At 36.5% G+C, this 17871-nt stretch overlaps 1 protein-coding gene across 1 annotated transcript in view; it reads left to right on the top strand.

Annotated features, from left to right (window-relative positions):
- LOC126505863 (60S ribosomal protein L27-like) overlaps positions 1 to 17871 on the top strand; it is a 112192-nt gene that overhangs the window by 7961 nt on the left and 86360 nt on the right. Inside the window, exon 2 of the mRNA XM_050149093.1 lies at positions 2831 to 2953. Coding sequence (XP_050005050.1) covers positions 2831 to 2953 — 123 coding nt within the window. The remainder of the gene's footprint in view (positions 1 to 2830; positions 2954 to 17871) is intronic.

Below are 17871 nucleotides of genomic sequence, written 5' to 3'. Positions count from 1 at the left end.
GGGAAAGGGGAGGCAGCGGTGGGGAAGAGACAGAAATCTTTAATAAATAAATAAATAAATAAGTGGCTTTTAACAATAAAAATAGATTTTATATTTTACTGGAATTGAATTCATAAAGTAATTCAGAGGAAGATTAACGTCTTTGCACTATCTCTTGTATGACGCAGACCGAGTTTAAATGCAAATGTTCTTTCTTAGATGTTGATTTACTCATATTTAACTAAAAATAATGATTGTTTAATTACTCCTAGGTATCTGATGGAATTTGTTGCTATTATTAATAGATATGTTAATTTAACATCCACAATTGAGGTTAACACTGAGGTAAGAAAATACCTTTATTTTTTGCATGAAGTATTTACTATTTTTTGTGTGAATTCTGATAGTTGCTTCTTTATAGTTGGTTGTGTAGAGTGTACTGTATCTCTATATCATGAACTGTGTTTTTCAAATCACTGGTTATTATTGTGGAAAAATGCAGTCCCCTTATTAATGTGAACAGACAGCATATTCATTTCATTCCCAGAAACTGGTATTCATTCAGTATGGTGTTGCTACTGGAGATTTATGGCTGTCTTGGGAAGAAACCACTTCCTGCTTAGGGTTCAAGACAGGGTCTTGCTTGTTTCTCAAACTTACATTCATTAGGAGCTTCTTGATTTTATTTGCTGTACTAAAATTTCCTGTTTGCATGAGACAGTGAAAATGCACCTGCAACAGCTGGTTTTCGTTTCTCAACTGTAACATAATAGATTCTATCCTGACTTTTTCTAGGCAAGTTCATCTTTCTTAGGCTACTTCCTCATGAAAATGGATAGATGTGGGTCTACTCTTACCTCCTATAATATTGTGTTTTTTTTCCTTGACATATGTATGCATACACACAATTGTGTAGCATGACATGTGTTTAGATGTCAGAAAACAAGCTGTGGGAGTCCATTGTTTCCTTCGGCCACTAAAGTTGTGGGGACAAAGCAAGGGCTATCAGTCTTGACAGCAAGCATGCTTATATCCTCAGTAATCTCTCTGGACTCACACTCTTTATTCTTAAGGCTCTGAATTTTCCCGTAATTATCATTCCTGTTTTTCATTGGATAACAATCAATTATTAATGAAGTGTCTCTAGCACGACTCATATTTTACTCTGCAGTCATTTGGAGGACAAATGCTCATTGAAAGATAAGAGCGAAACATCTTCACAAAACAACAAAACAAAACAAAACAGGTTGATATAGCAACAATTTAAAGAAGAAAGAGTACTAGATCTAAAAAGGCAAATTTCAATGCCTGCATGAAAGGAAGGTGAACTTGTTCTCAGGACATTTCAGCACAGCATCTGACAGTATTTTATGTTTGCCAAAGAGCGTTGCGGCAGAAACCTCATGTTCAGCCCCTTGCCTAGGACCAAGTTTGTGACAAGCACCCGTCTCTCTTTTTTTGTTAATTAAAACAACTTTGATTCTCACATTGCCATTCTAGGAAGACAGCAGCTGATCATAAGCATTCAGCATGAATATAAATTTCAAGAACAAGCTACTTTTAAAGAAATAATCTGTTACTCAATTTCACTAAAAGCACTTAACCCTTAATAAGCTGTTATTGTAGTTTCTGTGCATTTGTTCCTATCAGAATTTTTACAATTTTTTGCTGAGAAAATGTTTATAACTTGGAGACTGAGGAAGTCCAGTATTGGCAGGTTTGGCAAGGAACACTGGGAATTAAAGGTAGCTGTCAGAGAATAGGGAGTAGCTCAGTAGTAGGTAAAGGCCCTCCCCACAAGGTTGTGTCCTTGGCAGCGGCAACTGAGCAGCAGCGGCTTTCTCGAACTGTTGGCTACAGTTTCTCTTTATTTCACAATTTTTGCTGATTGTCCAAAAAGACAAAATGGTGTGAAATTGACTACTTAGAAGGACTTGACATGGGCAGGATGGGACATGCCTGTAATCTCAACACATGTGAGTCAGAGATGGGAAGATCAGGAGTTCAAAGATCCACAGCAAATTCAAGAGTGGCCTGAGCTATCTGCACCATACAACTTATCCTGACAAGGGCAAGATGACAAGAAGATGGAGTCACTTCATGTTTGCCAAGTCTGACTCTTCATGACCAGCTGATCCAACGGCACTTTAGAGGTAGGTAACCTTTTAGAAACAGAAGAACCATAGTTGTAGTCAATGTTTTCATTGTTATAGGACTACTGATAGTGGAGAAATTTTTTTTTAATGATTTCTTAAAATTTATGTTACTAAACAGTTTAGGCATATAAGGGAAGTTAATCTTAGGAATATAACACAGAAAGTGTACTCATCAGTTAGAGAAAAAAAAAACAAGCTTTTTTTTATTAATTCATCTATGCATTTCTCTGTTTATACTCTTTTGAAATTTCATAATATATGGGGAAGATGCAAGTGTGTATTATGAAGAAGTGGACACATGACAGGTAGGTGGCTTAGTAGTTCAATTGGACCATCCGTGAAAGGGTGCACAGAGAACTGACCTATGGCTTTTTGGAAACACAGCATAGTGAGAATTAAGATGTATGATAGCATTATATTTTTATTTGCTCTGGTTTGCCCCCCGATTTCTTGTTCTAGGAGAATCTAAGATAGAGGAGAAATCCTGAGGAAGGAGTTAAGAAATGTCCTGGAGGCATTAAGCCAGTGTGCTTCTGCTGTAGAAGGACAGCAGCACGTATGATGGATTTGTGGTTTTGTGCAGACTCTGGTTGACTTAGCAAGAGAATGGAGATAGTGTTGTCACACCTCCTCTCCCCTCTCAGCACTGCCATTTCCTGACTAAATCGAGCTGCTTGTTTATGCTCACCCACTAGGATTTAACAAGGAAGAGCATCTGAAAACATCAGCAGTTTTGCGCTGGCAGAGAGCACCCTGTGAGTGCCCCTGCCAACAGACTCGTGTGGTCCTGAAGGTAGCACAGCTTGCATATGTCACAGGTGAATGGGTTCAATTAGCCAGCAAGAGAGAGAATGTTTCAATTATTTTTTTTTAAGGCCCACAAAAGGGAAAATATTTTCCTCTTCGTAAGTCCTGAAGGAGAGGTGACTTTGGCGCACATGACAATTTTTTCCCCTCTCTGGCTTCACAAGTAAGAAGACTGAAACAAAACAGCATCCTACACCGTGTTGGCGAAGTGATTTGAAACAAAACTTCAAGGGGAATCCTTGAAAATAAAACAAAACAAAAAATTAGGAGGCATTAGGGTTTCTATGGATTTTAATATGTTCTTAGACTTCCTACATTTCTACAGTTTCCTGATCTGCTTATTAAAATCTCAGAAGAGGGGACTGGGTAGTACATTTATCTAATTATTTGTCGATAAAAACTCAGAGGTCAGATATCGGGGCAAGAACCTGAATGATTAGAAAAGTGGCAGAGAAGTGACCAGTGGTCTCCTATCTGTGTTGCTCCTCCATCCAAAAGGGCCAAGATACTCCCTGCCCTACTACTTCCTGTTTCTCTCTCTCTCTCTCTCTCTCTCTCTCTCTCTCTCTCTCTCTCTCTCTCTCTCTCTCTCTCTTCAGTCCTCCAAAACCTGTAAGGTTAATTTTGTTCATTTAGTAGCAAGCTCTGCCCTCTGACTTAAAGAGAACTTCATTGTCAGAATGACATCAAAACATCACACAATAACTGAACATATTCTTTACTACATAAAATTAAGTGGACAACCACAATTATGCTCTAACTTGTGCCATTTGGGAATAAATATTACTTTTAGCTTTTGGGGTAATAATTATGGGGTATTAGTTATAGGGATGCCTCAACTTAGCAACTGACTAGTTAACTGAACCACAAGGGTTCCCATAGTTACATGGTGCTGGGAACCATATTTGATAGAATTGTGGAAACAGAATGAAGTAGTGTTGACATTAGAGATGGGGCAGAAATTTAAACTGAAAACATGACTAAGAAAGGACCTTGGAATAAAAAAGAATTATGAAGAAAACGATAAAGAAAGTCATCTGTGTTAAGAAAAATATATGATATCTGTCCTGGTTAGTTTTTTTTTTTTTTTTTTAAACAGTTTGACACAGGTTAGAGTTATCTGGGAAAGGACCTCAACTGAAAAAGAAAATACTTCCATAAAATTGCCTATAGGCAAATCTAGGTCACTTTCTTAATTAATAATTTTTGTGGAAGGATTCAGTTTACTACAGAATGCAGTGGGGAGCAGTGCTACTGGGGTAGTTGGTCCTTATTTGCATAAAAAAGCAGGCTGAACCAGTGATGGGAGCAAGCCAGCTTTGTTTCTCTAGGTCTCTGCTTCAGTTCCTGTTTTATGTTTCTGCCTTGAGTTCCCTCAATGATGGAATGTGACCTGAGTATAAGTGGAAATAAACCCTTTCTTCCCCAGTTACTTTTGATCATGGTGTTTTGTCACAGCAATAGAAACGTTAACTAAGTGTCTAAAGAATGGAACTAAAAGCGAGAACTGTGACCACCTTCCAAGAATGACAATCTGGGGTCTCTTTCGTGTCTGTAAATTGTGGTAGATTTATTCATTTACTCTCCCATGTATCCTATGAGTCAGGAACCATATACATGTAAAATGTATAATGTAAAAAACTATACATTATAGTTTTTTAAACTGAGCCATTTACCTTTATATTTTTTCTTTTATTGAAGATAGATTCTTTTCTAATACAATATATCCTGATTATAGTTTTCCCTCCCTCTATTCCTTTCAGTTCCTCCCCACCTCCTCTCTTCTCCAGATCCACTCTTTTTCTATCTCTCATTAGCAAAAGATTCTAAGAGGTAACAACCAAACATGACAAAATAAAATATAATAAGATGAAGGAAAAACTTTCATATTGAAGTTGAACACTGATGATAGAAGTCACAAAATAATCCCCACATCAGTTTAGAGTTATGAACAATAAAAGGGTTATTTATGTAAGGGGAAACTTACAGATCATTGTCCTAGATAACAATCCACTGCATGCGAGCAAGGAACTCAGGACTGCTAGGGGTGCACCCACACACTGAGACAATGGGGATGTTCTATCGGGAACTCACCAAGGCCAGCTGGCCTGGGTCTGAAAAAGCATGGGATAAAACCGGACTTGCTGAACATAGTGGACAATGAGGACTACTGAGAACTCAAGAACAATGGCAATGGGTTTTTGATCCTACTACACGTACTGGCTTTGTGGGAGCCTAGGCAGTTTGGATGCTCACCTTACTAGACCTGGATGGAGGTGGGTGGTCCTTGGACTTCCCACAGGTCAGGGAACCCTGATTGCTCTTTGGGCTGATGAGGGAGGGGGACTTGATCAGGGAAGGGGGACTTGATCGGGGCAGGAGGAGGGAAATGGGAGGCAGTGGCTGGGAGGAGGCAGAAATCTTTAATAAATAAATAAATAAAATAAAAGAGAAAAAAAGAAAAAAAAACACCAATCCTCTGCATGAATAGGAACAGAGTCTAGCAGCCAGAAGTGGGAGCTGGAAGCCAGAGAGGGAGTGCATGCTTTACAGCTACTTTTATAGTACAAGAGACCATGCCCAAATGGGCTGGTGTCTTAAAGGCTATTGACTGAAGGAGTGGAATGTACTCCCACTGCAGAACACAGCAACCCAACCAGAAGAAAAGATTCCCAAGAGCAGGCACAAGATTCAGAGACTTACTTGCGCTCACAATCAGGAGTCATAAAAATACTAAGTTAATGGTTATAATGTATGCTTAGAGGACATGGTGCAGAGTCATGTAGGCTCTGTTCTTGCTGATTCAGTTTCTGTGAGCTCATATGCACTTTGTTTAATTTCAGCAGAGGACCTTGATCTCCTGCTGTTTTATATCTCCTTTGATTCTTATAATTTTCCCACCTCCCCTTCCATTGGATTCCCTGAGCTCTGAGTGGAGGGACTTGCTGGAGACCTCCAATTTAGACTCTTTCTGTGTATAATGTCTGGTTGTGGTCTCTATATTTGTTCCCATCTGCTGTAGAAGGAAGCTTCTCTGGTGATGAGTGGATCTTTGAGTATAGCAGAATATCATTAGGAATCACTTTATTGATTATTACTGTTTAATACCAGCAGTATTTGGTTTTATCTTAGTACTCTGGGCCATCTACTGTCTGGATCTTGGTTACCCAAACAGTGTCAGGTATGAATTCTTTGTGGAGTGGGCCTTAGTTAAAATAAATTTAAGTTAAGATTTTATTTTTATTTAGAGTCTTTCTTCTGCACTCATTTTTTTCCAGCAAGAGTTGAACATCTACTACTTACTGGGCACTGTCTTAAATACAAAAAATTGACAACAGCCAACCATTTATCATCTGTATGTTTCTTGATTGTTAATGTGCTGAATTGTCTTAAACTCCTGCTGCTGTGATTTCTTGACATGATGGACTGTAGCATCCAAATTTACACTCAAAGAAACCCTTTTTTGCCCTAAATGGCTTTTGTCTCTATATGTTATCACAGCAATAGAAAAAATAAGACCTTCAGCACTGGTTGAAAAATGGGTATTATTGACTCATATCATAAGACATTGTGTGTATGTGTGTGTGTACATCCTTTTCAAATTCTCTTTAACTTGTTTATGTAATAAAATATTTATGGTAACATAAAAAGAAATCAGGATCCAGAGTGAGTGTTGGTGACACAGTAATAAATAAACACCTAAATTCACTAACAGAAATAGACATTTAAACAATAAATTTCAGATAATGTTAATATAGGTTAAATTATACAGGTAAGAATGGGAGAATAACTTTTTCTACCTCTAACCTATGAGAAAATTCAGCAGGTATCATATGTTAGTATTCCCAGGGCATTAGTCTCTCTGCTGAGTGGACAACATATCACCTAACATCTATCATTACCACCATCACTCCCAGGATGTCATTCTACTTCTGTATTGCAAGCATTAATGTCACTAAGACAGGAATGACTCACACAGGCACTAAGCAAAACAACATCTTGGTTATGTGCAGAAAAAACAGAGCAAGATCATATTCAGATTTTAGGTTATCCTGTGACATTGCCTTACAGCAGATTCAGGGGAACACACATACTCCTTCCTTTTGTGTTACAAGAAAAGGATCCCATTCCTTTCTCATTGGGAGAAGATCCAGCAAGACTTGTAATATTCTATGAGAAATACTAATGATCAGAATAACAACAGAAAGGGAAGGTAACTTCCATGGATGTGTACATTCTCAGTGTTTATTGTGAGGACTCTATCCAGCAAAGCATTGCTTGTGGTCCAAAGCTGCTCTTTGGTGTTTGGTGGCCATGGAAAGGATAACAAGCTATGCATGTCTTTTATTACCAATTGATTAGAAATTAGGCTGATGTACAAAATAGAGATGAGACTTTCAGTTAAAGAAACAGTATATATATATATATATATATATATATATATATATATATAGTGAAATAGTGGCATGCTTGTTTAGGGGTTTATATATAGGGTGATTGTTTATTCCTTAGTTTGTGTGTATAAAAATCTACAGTTTTCATAAAATTTTTTTTCAGAAAGAAAATGCTGTGATTATCAATTTTAAACTTCTAATTTCTTATACTTTAGGAGCATTGAGATTGGGTATACAGCATAAGTTAGTCACATGACTTTATTAAGAGATTTGGTTTAATATGAATACTTGGTTGAATATGATTTAATATGAAGTATATGGCATGACCAAACACATAGTCATTAACTAACTAGACATTCTGATGACTAGTTGGAAAGTAACTATTAAAAGTCTGTCATGGTGAAATCTCTAGATTTTTTTTTCCTGAGGTGTGCCTGCTTGAGTCTTCTATTATATGAATTATTCACCATACTTCTAATTAGTACCCTATTCCCCCAGGTTTTCAATTAATTAACTATTTTTTTTATTTGTGTGTATATATGTTGGTGTGTGCACCTCACAGCACTTACTTGGAGGACAACAGAAGACAACATGTAGGTTTCAGTTGTTCTCTTCTCATACCATGTGATTCTTGGGGATTGAATTTGGTCATTAGGCTTAGTGGTGAGCATCGTGACTCACTGAGCCATCATCTTAGACCCCTTCTAGCTTTTTAAGTGCCCCAAAGTAGCTTCTGCTACTTTTGTCTCTCCTGGGTCAGAGAAAACTGACTTATTGCTGATACCACAACAAGCATGAGTCTTATATCTCTGCCAGCAGATTGTCTTCCAAGTCTAGGGCAAAATGAAGACATCTAGATTAGGGACTTTCTACCTTCCTAATGCCATGACTTTAATGTGTTCCTCAGTTCATCTTGTGGTGACCCCCATCATAAAATTATTTTATTGCTACTTCATAAGAGTAATTTTCCTACTATTACAAATTGTAATGTAAGTATCTGTGTTTTCTGATGGTCTTAAGGAACCCATGAAAGAACCCAACTATCACTGATCTAGACAGATGTCACAGATCAAGCAGAATATGTTAGACTTATTAGTGATCTCCTAAGGTACTGGAGAAGAGAGATAAGGATTAACACTAAACCATGGAAGACAGATAATTAAAGTAGGATATCATTAACACCCTCTGACATACAGGCCCTTCAACATTTGCTTGTTTGAGGAGCCTAGGATTTTCCCTTAGACCCAGTTTTACCTTTTTTTTTAAAAAAAAAAAAAACATAATAAGGACAGAGGCAAGAGAAGATAAGAACTGTTGGTAGTATGTCATTGTTTTAATTAACAGTGCATTTTATTTAACTAAGAGGGAAGACATGCCTTGCATATTTGTTAAAAGTAGTCTACCTTATACTTAGTGTCCTATTTTTATCTTGGTTTGGGATAATATGGAAAGATGTACAAACTTTCGGTGAGCTTGCATTATAGTGGTAATATTGGCAGGATCTGTTTTTCAAGCTAATTTGACGGTTCAGTGTTCATTCTATTGTTTCAGTTCTTTGTAATTTTTGTAAAGTCTGTTTCCTTTTTATTGTAGAAAGCACACAAAGTAAAACCTTGAAAGGACAAAGTAATTAAATAGAATGAAACTGCATACAAAAGACATTGTAGAATAGTATAACCGAGTGTGTTTCAGATAAATGTATTTAAATATATCTGGCATAGTATAATTTTTATGGGGGATTAACTGGTTTGATGGGATGATTGGTAATTGTGAGTTACTGTTTTTAGAAAATTGTATTGGTACTGTTTTCTGTATATTGACATATTGAATATTGAATGTGAGTGTTCTACCTTTTTTTTTGCTTAAGAGTATGCTTATATTGTATTGATACATCTACCATATCACAATGTACATTTCTACCTCTGATACTATTTATGTAATAACATTGTTTACATTTGATATGTAATGACATTGTTTACAGATGAAGATCATTGTCTTCATATATTGCACAGTTGTTTATTGTCTTAGTCTTTAAGTTAGATAGATATTGAGAATTATATAGATTAATAGTCATCTAAGTTTGTCATTTGTAATTAGACTAATCAGGTTCTTTAGATATATAGAGATTATACTCAGTATAGATAGATAATCTTCAACCTCTTTGAAGAGCTGTAGAATATGGCCTTTAATATAACTCAGAGTTTCGTGATAGTGAGACACAATTGCTCCTGGCAACACCGCTCTATTCCCGAGAGAACGTTGAGCACCAAAGACACTCCACTGGGAGTTTGTCTTCTTGGCAGAACTGGCCTTTGGGTTAAGAAAAGCCCATACCTCAACCACTGACAGAGATACAGAGCGTGCATCAATGGATACAACAGGACTGTCATATCCTGCCAAGACAGGGTAAGATATTTTTGAAAAGTTCCTTGCCTTTAATAATGGCATGTCAGTTATGTTAGGCCTTAGCCAAAGTTGGTTGACTCAACATTGCAAACGAGACTTTGGGTGATTGCCCAGGTAGTCAGTTGTCTTTGTCAATTGTTACACATTTTGGATATATCTCATTTGTTAAGTAATATTTATTCCCTTCTCAGATCTTTGATGGAGTTGAAGATTATATAATTGTAGTTACTCTCTACATTATTTAGACTCCTTGAGATAGAATGTTTAGCAAAACTTTTGATTCTCAATATTGTTTGTTATATTTATTTGTTATTATTGTATATAGTTGTATTTGGTTTAGTTCTGTCTTATTTAGACAAAAGGGGGAGATGTAGGAATAAGTCCCACCCCTTAGGGGGCGTGTTCGCCTCAGGCTAAAGTTTTCCTATAAATTTGGCGAGCGTGCTCCCAGCGCTTGCTTCTGCTTTCCTGGTCTCCGCGGGAACGGTGGTTCTGTAAGTCTATTCCTCCATTAAAGCTATCTATATTTTGACAATCTGTCTGCATTCGCTTACGCCGTTACAAGTAATGTTCAGTATGTTTAGCTGTTTTGCAATCACGTGTGTTCAATTACAAGTATAGCTTGTAATAATACTCAGCAAAACATTATCATGACAATTAAAACAGAATTCAACTTTCCATTAAATATTTTCTTAAATAATGTATTTATTAAAATACTTCAACAAGTTTGAAAATGAAATCTGTATGTGTATGCATGAGTTTGAGTATGGGTGTGCACATGAATGTGCAAGTGTGTGTATCATGTTGTAGAAGGTATGAACAAATATAAAAGATAAAATACCCAAGCTAGATGAGAAGCTGCATTGTTTACTGATAAAGTACATTAGTAATATGCAAAGTAATCATGTCCTTGGTAGATAGATGTGTCAACTGGAGATGTAACCTTCAAAATCTTATACCTGGAAATATTCTTAACATCTGTCAAAGAGAAGACAACATAATTCTATTAGAATTACCTATTGCAAAGAATCTGTACTGATGTTTTGGTTATAATTATTAACCAATCAACCAGTCAACCAATTCTTGTGTTTTATTTGATTAATTTTGTTTTATTTCTAAATAAAACAGGGATTGTTTAATAAGAAAGAAAGGAACACCCAATAGGAGTTGGCTAATGAGCTGGGGAAAGGCATATTTTCAAAAACATACTTGATTAATTTATTAGTAATACAAGACTAATAAATTAGCATACAAAATAATGTTTTATCATATCTTCATACATATGTTACACTTTACTCAATTCTTATTCCCCTCCCTGATGACTTCCCTTATGTGTTCTTTACTTCCAGCTGATTTTTTTCTTCCAGAGTTAGTCTCCATTTCCCCTATTACATCTATTCTATTACCCATGTCCAACCTCCAACCATTTTTATGTCATCTTCTTTCCCTTCAATAATCACTTTTAAGTTTTCATGATAAATATACACACATACACACATACATATATATACATACATACACATACATATAGACTTTATGTTTATGTTCAACATATGAGATACATGTGTAGAACTTTTCTTTGAGATTGGCTTATTTGGATTAACATAATGATTTTAAATTTTATTTATTTCCCTACTGTAGTGTAATTTCTAATTGATCTTAATAATAAAAACCTGGAGTTAGATATTAGGGGAGAAAGCTAAAAGATCAGAGAAGCAGAGCAGCCAGACATTAGTTGTTATCTCTATGAAATCCTCAGACCAAATGGGGTATCCTGTCTCTACAAAGCCTCTGACTGAATGTCATGAGCTCCTGTTTCCTCCTGCCTTATATTCCTCTCTCAGCCCAGCCATATCTCTTCTTGTCTCCAATAGTACTGGGATTAAAAGTATGTGACTCCCAAGTGTTAGGATTAAAGGTGTGAGCCACCACTGCTTGGCTCTGTTTCTCTTTCAGACTGGAATAATCTTGTATAGCCCAGGGTGGCCTTGAATTCAGAAATTCATTTGCCTCTGTCTCCTGAGTGCTGGGATTTAAGGTGTGTGATATCACTGCCTGACCTCTATGGCTAATTAGTGGCTTAGCATCACACTCTGATCTTCAGACCAGCTTTATTTATTAAAGCACAAACAAAAATCACTACATTTTCCTTTTTTTTGTCTAAAATAAAAAGGTTATAGCTAATATAAGAAAAAATATATACAATAAGTATAGTAACTATAGACAATGCATACAGGCAATAAATATGTCACCAATGTCTAGTCCATTTGCCTTGACAAATTCAGAAAAAACATACTCCGTTTTCTAGCCTATCTTGGTGAGTTTAAAGTCTTATATCTAATTCACTTTTAGGTACAAACTCTTGTACTTAACTCACCTCCTAACTTGCACTACCACCCAAAACTTTGTTTGTTGTCTCTCAACCTTATATTTTATCATATCTCTACGCCCTCTTTTTTTTATCAGAACAAGGACCCCGAATCTAATCACATTTGTTCAACTTTTTTTTCTGATCATTACCAATAGCAACTTGTAACCAACCCTAAATAATGACAAATATTCACAACCCATAGAATGACCAAAAACCACCCATCCTTACCTCTTGGGAATGTGGATGTCATGTTCTTAAATTTACTTCCCATTGTCTGGGGGTAATGTCATATTTAGGGGATCCTGAAAAAGAATATTTGGGTTAATTGTTAAGTCCTGGAAGAGGTAGCTGTACCATTTGTTGTCTAGTCTCTGAGAATTAGAAATGTGCAGGACTTGTCTCAAGTTCTGGCTAGAGTAGTTTTTAAGGCTGGATCATCTCAGTTAGGCACCTCAAAGTTTTCCCGAGCAGTTTGTAGTCCAAAGCCAAACTTTAGATGGTGTTTTTCTGCTTAGTGATGTTTTATTTTCTAAAGCTTGTCTATCGTTCAGAGTAGTATGGTTTTTAACATTAGGCATTAAATTCTTTAATTGTCCTGGGGGAACAGTTTCCTCCACGATGATAGGAAACAACTGAACTGAATTTGACATGGGGGCCTGTGAGAGGCTCCTCAAGGATTTTCCCAATGGCAAAGGGTTACCTTCACTGTCTCTTGTTGATCTACATACATTTGTCAATGCCTGCCCTTGCCAAACCTTCTGCATAATCCAGAAGGGAGAGACATTCTATTTGGATTATGCTTAGAAACATATTGTTTCTAGGAATACTCTGTTTATAATCCCTTTTTATATGACCATATTTGCCACAATTGAAACACTCAACATTTGGATTTTTCTTCAGACCTCTGGAAATCACCTCTCCTATTCAAGTATCATCATGATCATGAGATTTACTATTGATCATATCTTGGATCCATCCCTTCAAGGGTGTACATCTTACTTTTAATGGCCTAATTACTATTTTGTATTGTACATTAGTATTTTCAAAAGTCAGAGATTCAATTATTATTTTTCTAGATTCTGAATTTTGCAGCATTTTATTTACTGGTAAAGTCAAATTTTGTAAGAAATCAGTGAAGATTTCTTTTGTGCTCTGTATAACTTTAGTAAATGACTCAATTTTCTTTCCTACTTCTTCAGTTCTGTCTCAAGCCTTCAAAGCTGCTACGTGGCATAAATCCAGGGTGTGATCATCATAGACGTACTCTCTCTGTACATCAACATAATCTCTCCAAGGAGTTAGTCTTGGAAAATTCCCATACCTCTAGCCCTATTCCATTGTTCAATGGTCAGAGCCTCATCTTTCTACAAGTCCTCCATTGCAATTGTGGACTAAGCTCCAAGACTGCTGTAACCAAGTCTCCAGTCTTCAGGGATAATTCTATTACAAGTTGACCATAAGTTTAACATCTGCTTCATAAAAGGTGAATGCATGCCCTATGAGACTATTGCTTCCTCAAATCTCCTAAAATCTAACATTTCCACCAGATTCCAGTGAACACTTAAGCAACCTTTGAGATATTTATCATTGGGCAGTTCCTGTAAGGTAACTGCATAAATTAAGATTGTTTGAAAACTTTAGATTATTCTTCTCTAACCTTATAATGTAATGCTGAAATTGGTTCTCCTTTTAATTTCTCTGTCTGGATTTGAATATCTCTATGATATGTTTTAATAACTTTTTCTAACATCTGTATCTTGGTACTCATATCAACCAACTTTTTTAGAGATAAACCAAGAATTATGAAGACGATAATGAACATTATGTAAATTCCACTTAAGTTGATTATATCTTTATTTAATTATTAAATTGTTCCAATTTTAAATCATGCATGCATAATCATTTCGAAACGTCACTCTCTCCATTATAACTGTGTCTCTCCTTTTTAAAAAAGGGAAAAAACTCTCTCTGTGTTTTTTCTTTAAACTAATTCCTCCTTTAAGAATTCCTTAGTGTCTCACCAAATCTGTTGCTGTTAATGATGAAGATGTGGTGCTGACTGCTGCTACATAGAACAGTAGAAGCCTGAGTGGGTTTCATGGAAGCTACCTAGTATTGCAGCAGCCCAAGAATGGGGTCCAGGGAAAAGCCACAACCCTCCAGGAATAAAAAAGGAAAATATAGCCAGCAGGATCATGACTCTGACCTACGCCAGTGGCTGCAAAGCCATAGACAAGAGGCTTTTTCTTGAATTCATGCCCCATGTTGGGTGCCAGATAGAGCACAATTTCTTAATAATGAAAACCTGGAGTCAGATATTAGGGGTGAAAGCTGAAAGATCAGAAAAGCAGAGAAGTCAGACACTAGTTCTTACCTCTATGAAATTCTTAGACCAAATAGGGTATCCTGTCTTTACAAGTCCTCAGACTGAATGGCATGAGATCCTGTCTCCTCCTGCCTTATATTCCTCTTTCAGTCCACTCATCCCTTCTTTTTTTTTAATTAATTATTTATTTATTAAAATTTCTGTCTCTTCCCCACCACCGCCTCCCCTTTCCCTCCCCCTCCCCCAATCAAGTCCCCCTCCCTCGTCAGCCCTAAGAGCAATCAGGGTTCCCTGCCCTGTGGGAAGTCCAAGGACCACCCACCTCCATCCAGGTCTAGTAAGGTGAGCATCCAAACTGCCTAGGCTCCCACAAAGCCATTATGTGCAGTAGGATCAAAAACCCATTGCCATTGTTCTTGAGGTCTCAGTAGTCCTCATTGTCCACTATGTTCGGCGAGACCGGTTTTAACCCTGGCTTTTTCAGACCCAGGCCAGTTGGCCTTGGTGAGTTCCCGATAGAACATCCCCCTTGTCTCAGTGTTTGGGTTCACCCCTCGCGGTCCTGAGTTCCTTGCTTGTGCTCTCTCTCCTTCTGCTTCTGATTTGGACCTTGAGATTTCAGTCCGGTGCTCCATTGTGGGTCTCTGTCTCTGTCTCCTTGAGAGGCCTTATCACACAACAAAAGTATATGCTCTACTATGTTTATAGCAGCATTGTTTGTAATAGCCAGAACCTGGAAACAACCTACATGCCCTTCAATTGAAGAATGGATGAAGAAAGTATGGAATATATACATATTAGAGTACTACTCAGCAGTAAAAAACAAGGACTTCTTGAAGTTTGCAGGCAAATGGATGGAAATAGAAAACACCATCCTGAGTGAGGTAAGCCAGACCCAAAAAGAGGAACATGGGATGTTCTCACTCATATTTGGTTTCTAGCCATAAATAAAGGACATTGAGCCTATAATTCTGGTTCTTAGAGAAGCTAAATAAGAAGGAGAACCCAAAGAAAATCATATAGGCTTTCTCCTGAATATTAACCTTCACTCATCCCTTCTTGTCTCCACCTTCATAGTCCTGGGATTAAAGGCATATGGCTCCCAAGTACTGGGATTTATAGTGTGAGCCATCACTGCCTGATTCTTTTTCTCTGTTAGACTGGATCATTCTTGTGTAACACAAGGTGTCCTTGCTCTCACAGTGGTCCATGTACCTCTGCCTTCTGAATGCTGGGATTAAAGGTGTGTGGCATACTGCATGGTTGCTATGGTTAACTATTGACTTAGCTCCAAACTCTGATATTATGGCAAACTTTATTTGTTAATAACACAAAAATATCACCACATCCTAAAAATGTCATGATTTGATTTTCCTTTATGACTGCATAAAATTCCATTTTCTATGTAAACCACAGTTTTTTTTTTTCATACGTTCATTAACTTCTAGACTGATTCCATTTCCTGGCTATTGAGAATAGTGTAGACATAATTCTAGATGTATCAATAATTGTAGATGTTTAAGTATCTCAGTGGTATGCTGACTTAGTCCTTAGTATATACCTGAGACTGGAGTAACTAAACCACAGGATAATTAGATTTTTAGTTTTAGAGGAACCTGCATACTGATTCCATAGTGCTGCACAAGTTATATCCCCACTAGCAGATATTGCAGCTCTTCTTTTAACACCCCAGCCAGAATTTATTGTAATTTCTCTTTTTGTGATAGTCATTCTCATGGGGTGAAGTAGAAATCTCAAAGCTATTTTAATTTGTGTTTCTTGATGACTAAGGATGCTGAAAAAATTTTCAGTTGTATTTCTTTTCTAAAGTAGTTCTTAGCTTCATTCGGTCACTTATTGATTGAATGTTCTCTCTCTCTCTCTCTGTGTGTGTGTAATTTTTGCAGTTCTGTATGTATCCTGGATGTCAATCCCCTTGTCTGAGGTGTGGTTAGCAAATACTTTGTTTTCTTAGTCTGCATGCTGTCTCATCCCTCTAGTTGTTTTTCTTGCCTTGTTGAGAAATCTTCAACTTCCTGTACTCCCACTTATCAATTTTTTTGAATTATTTTCTGTGCTTCTGGAGTTCTGTTCAGAAAATTTTGCTTATGTCTGTATCCTGGAATGATTTACCATGCTTTCTTCCCAGATTTTCAAAGTCTCAGTTCTTATGTGAATGTCTGTATCCCACTTTGAATTGATTTTTATTCAAGATAGGAGATATAGATCAAGTTTAACCCCTCTATTTGTGGAAATCCAAATTTGCCAGCACTATTTGTTAAAAATGTTGTATTTTTCCTGTGTATATTTTTTTGATAGTTTTGTCCAAAATTGGATAGATATATCTGTAGGATTTTATTTCTGAGTCTATTTTATTCTCTTCTGCTATTGGTCTAAATGTTTGTTTTGTCAAGTACCATGCTGTTTTTATTGCTATGGTTTTGTAGTATAATTTGAGCTCCAGTATTGTGATTCTTATATTACTGTTTTTTTCTAATGATTGCTTTACTTTTCTTTGCTTCTATATAGATCTTAGGATTTTGTTCCTATTTCTGTGACCAATGTCATTGGAATTTTAATACAAATTATAATGAATCTGTAGATTGTTTTCAATTGTATGTATACATACATGTATATATATATATATATATATATATATATATATATATATATATATAACTACTTATTTTGACATGCTGATTTTATATTTTTCTATTTTGATGAACATGTTTATCAAATCTATGGGTTTTCTTCAAGAAATTTTAGAGTTCTGTCATGTGAAAATAGGGATAATTTGAATTCTTTCTTTCCTATTTGAGTCCCTTTTATTTCTCTCTCTCTTCTCTTACTGTCATAGCTAAGACTTCAGGAACTATACTGTAAAAGAGAGGAGAGAGAAAACTCTCTTGTTTCATTCTACATTTTATTTGAAATTCTCAGTTCTTTATATTTATTTATGTATTTATATTATTAACTAGAAGTTGGCATATAGGACCTTTATTATATGAGGTTATATCCTTTCTATTTCTAGTTTTTTTCTCATGGCTTTTATCATGAAGGGGTGTTGATGTTTGTTAAAACTTTTTCTGCTTCAGTTGACCTGGTCATGTGTTTTAAGAGCTTCACTGTGCTAAGATGCTCTTAGTGGACTATGGGGAGATGGTTTCAGAATTTGACCCCTCCACTGACTCTAGATTCAGTGCTATAAATCTTCAGATAAATTTTCAATAGATGAGAACCTTTTCCAGCTGTAGAGGGCAGGCTTGGCCATCTTGACATGCTATTCATAGCCTGGTCTAGCTTCTTGCTGTGTGTGACCTTTGCTTGACAGTGTCAGGACCTCCTGTTCTCCAGAGCTGCCTTTCTTGTCCATTGTCCCCCAAGGGCTGTGGCATGCCAAATTGAGGCTTCTTGAACTGTTGATGCTCCCTG

The sequence above is a fragment of the Alexandromys fortis genome, unplaced genomic scaffold (genome assembly GCF_014885135.2).
Source record: "Alexandromys fortis isolate MF-2015 unplaced genomic scaffold, M_Fortis_MF-2015_v1.1 scaffold_4, whole genome shotgun sequence".
Lineage (NCBI taxonomy): Eukaryota > Metazoa > Chordata > Mammalia > Rodentia > Cricetidae > Alexandromys > Alexandromys fortis.
This window is presented reverse-complemented; position numbering and strand designations above follow the sequence as displayed.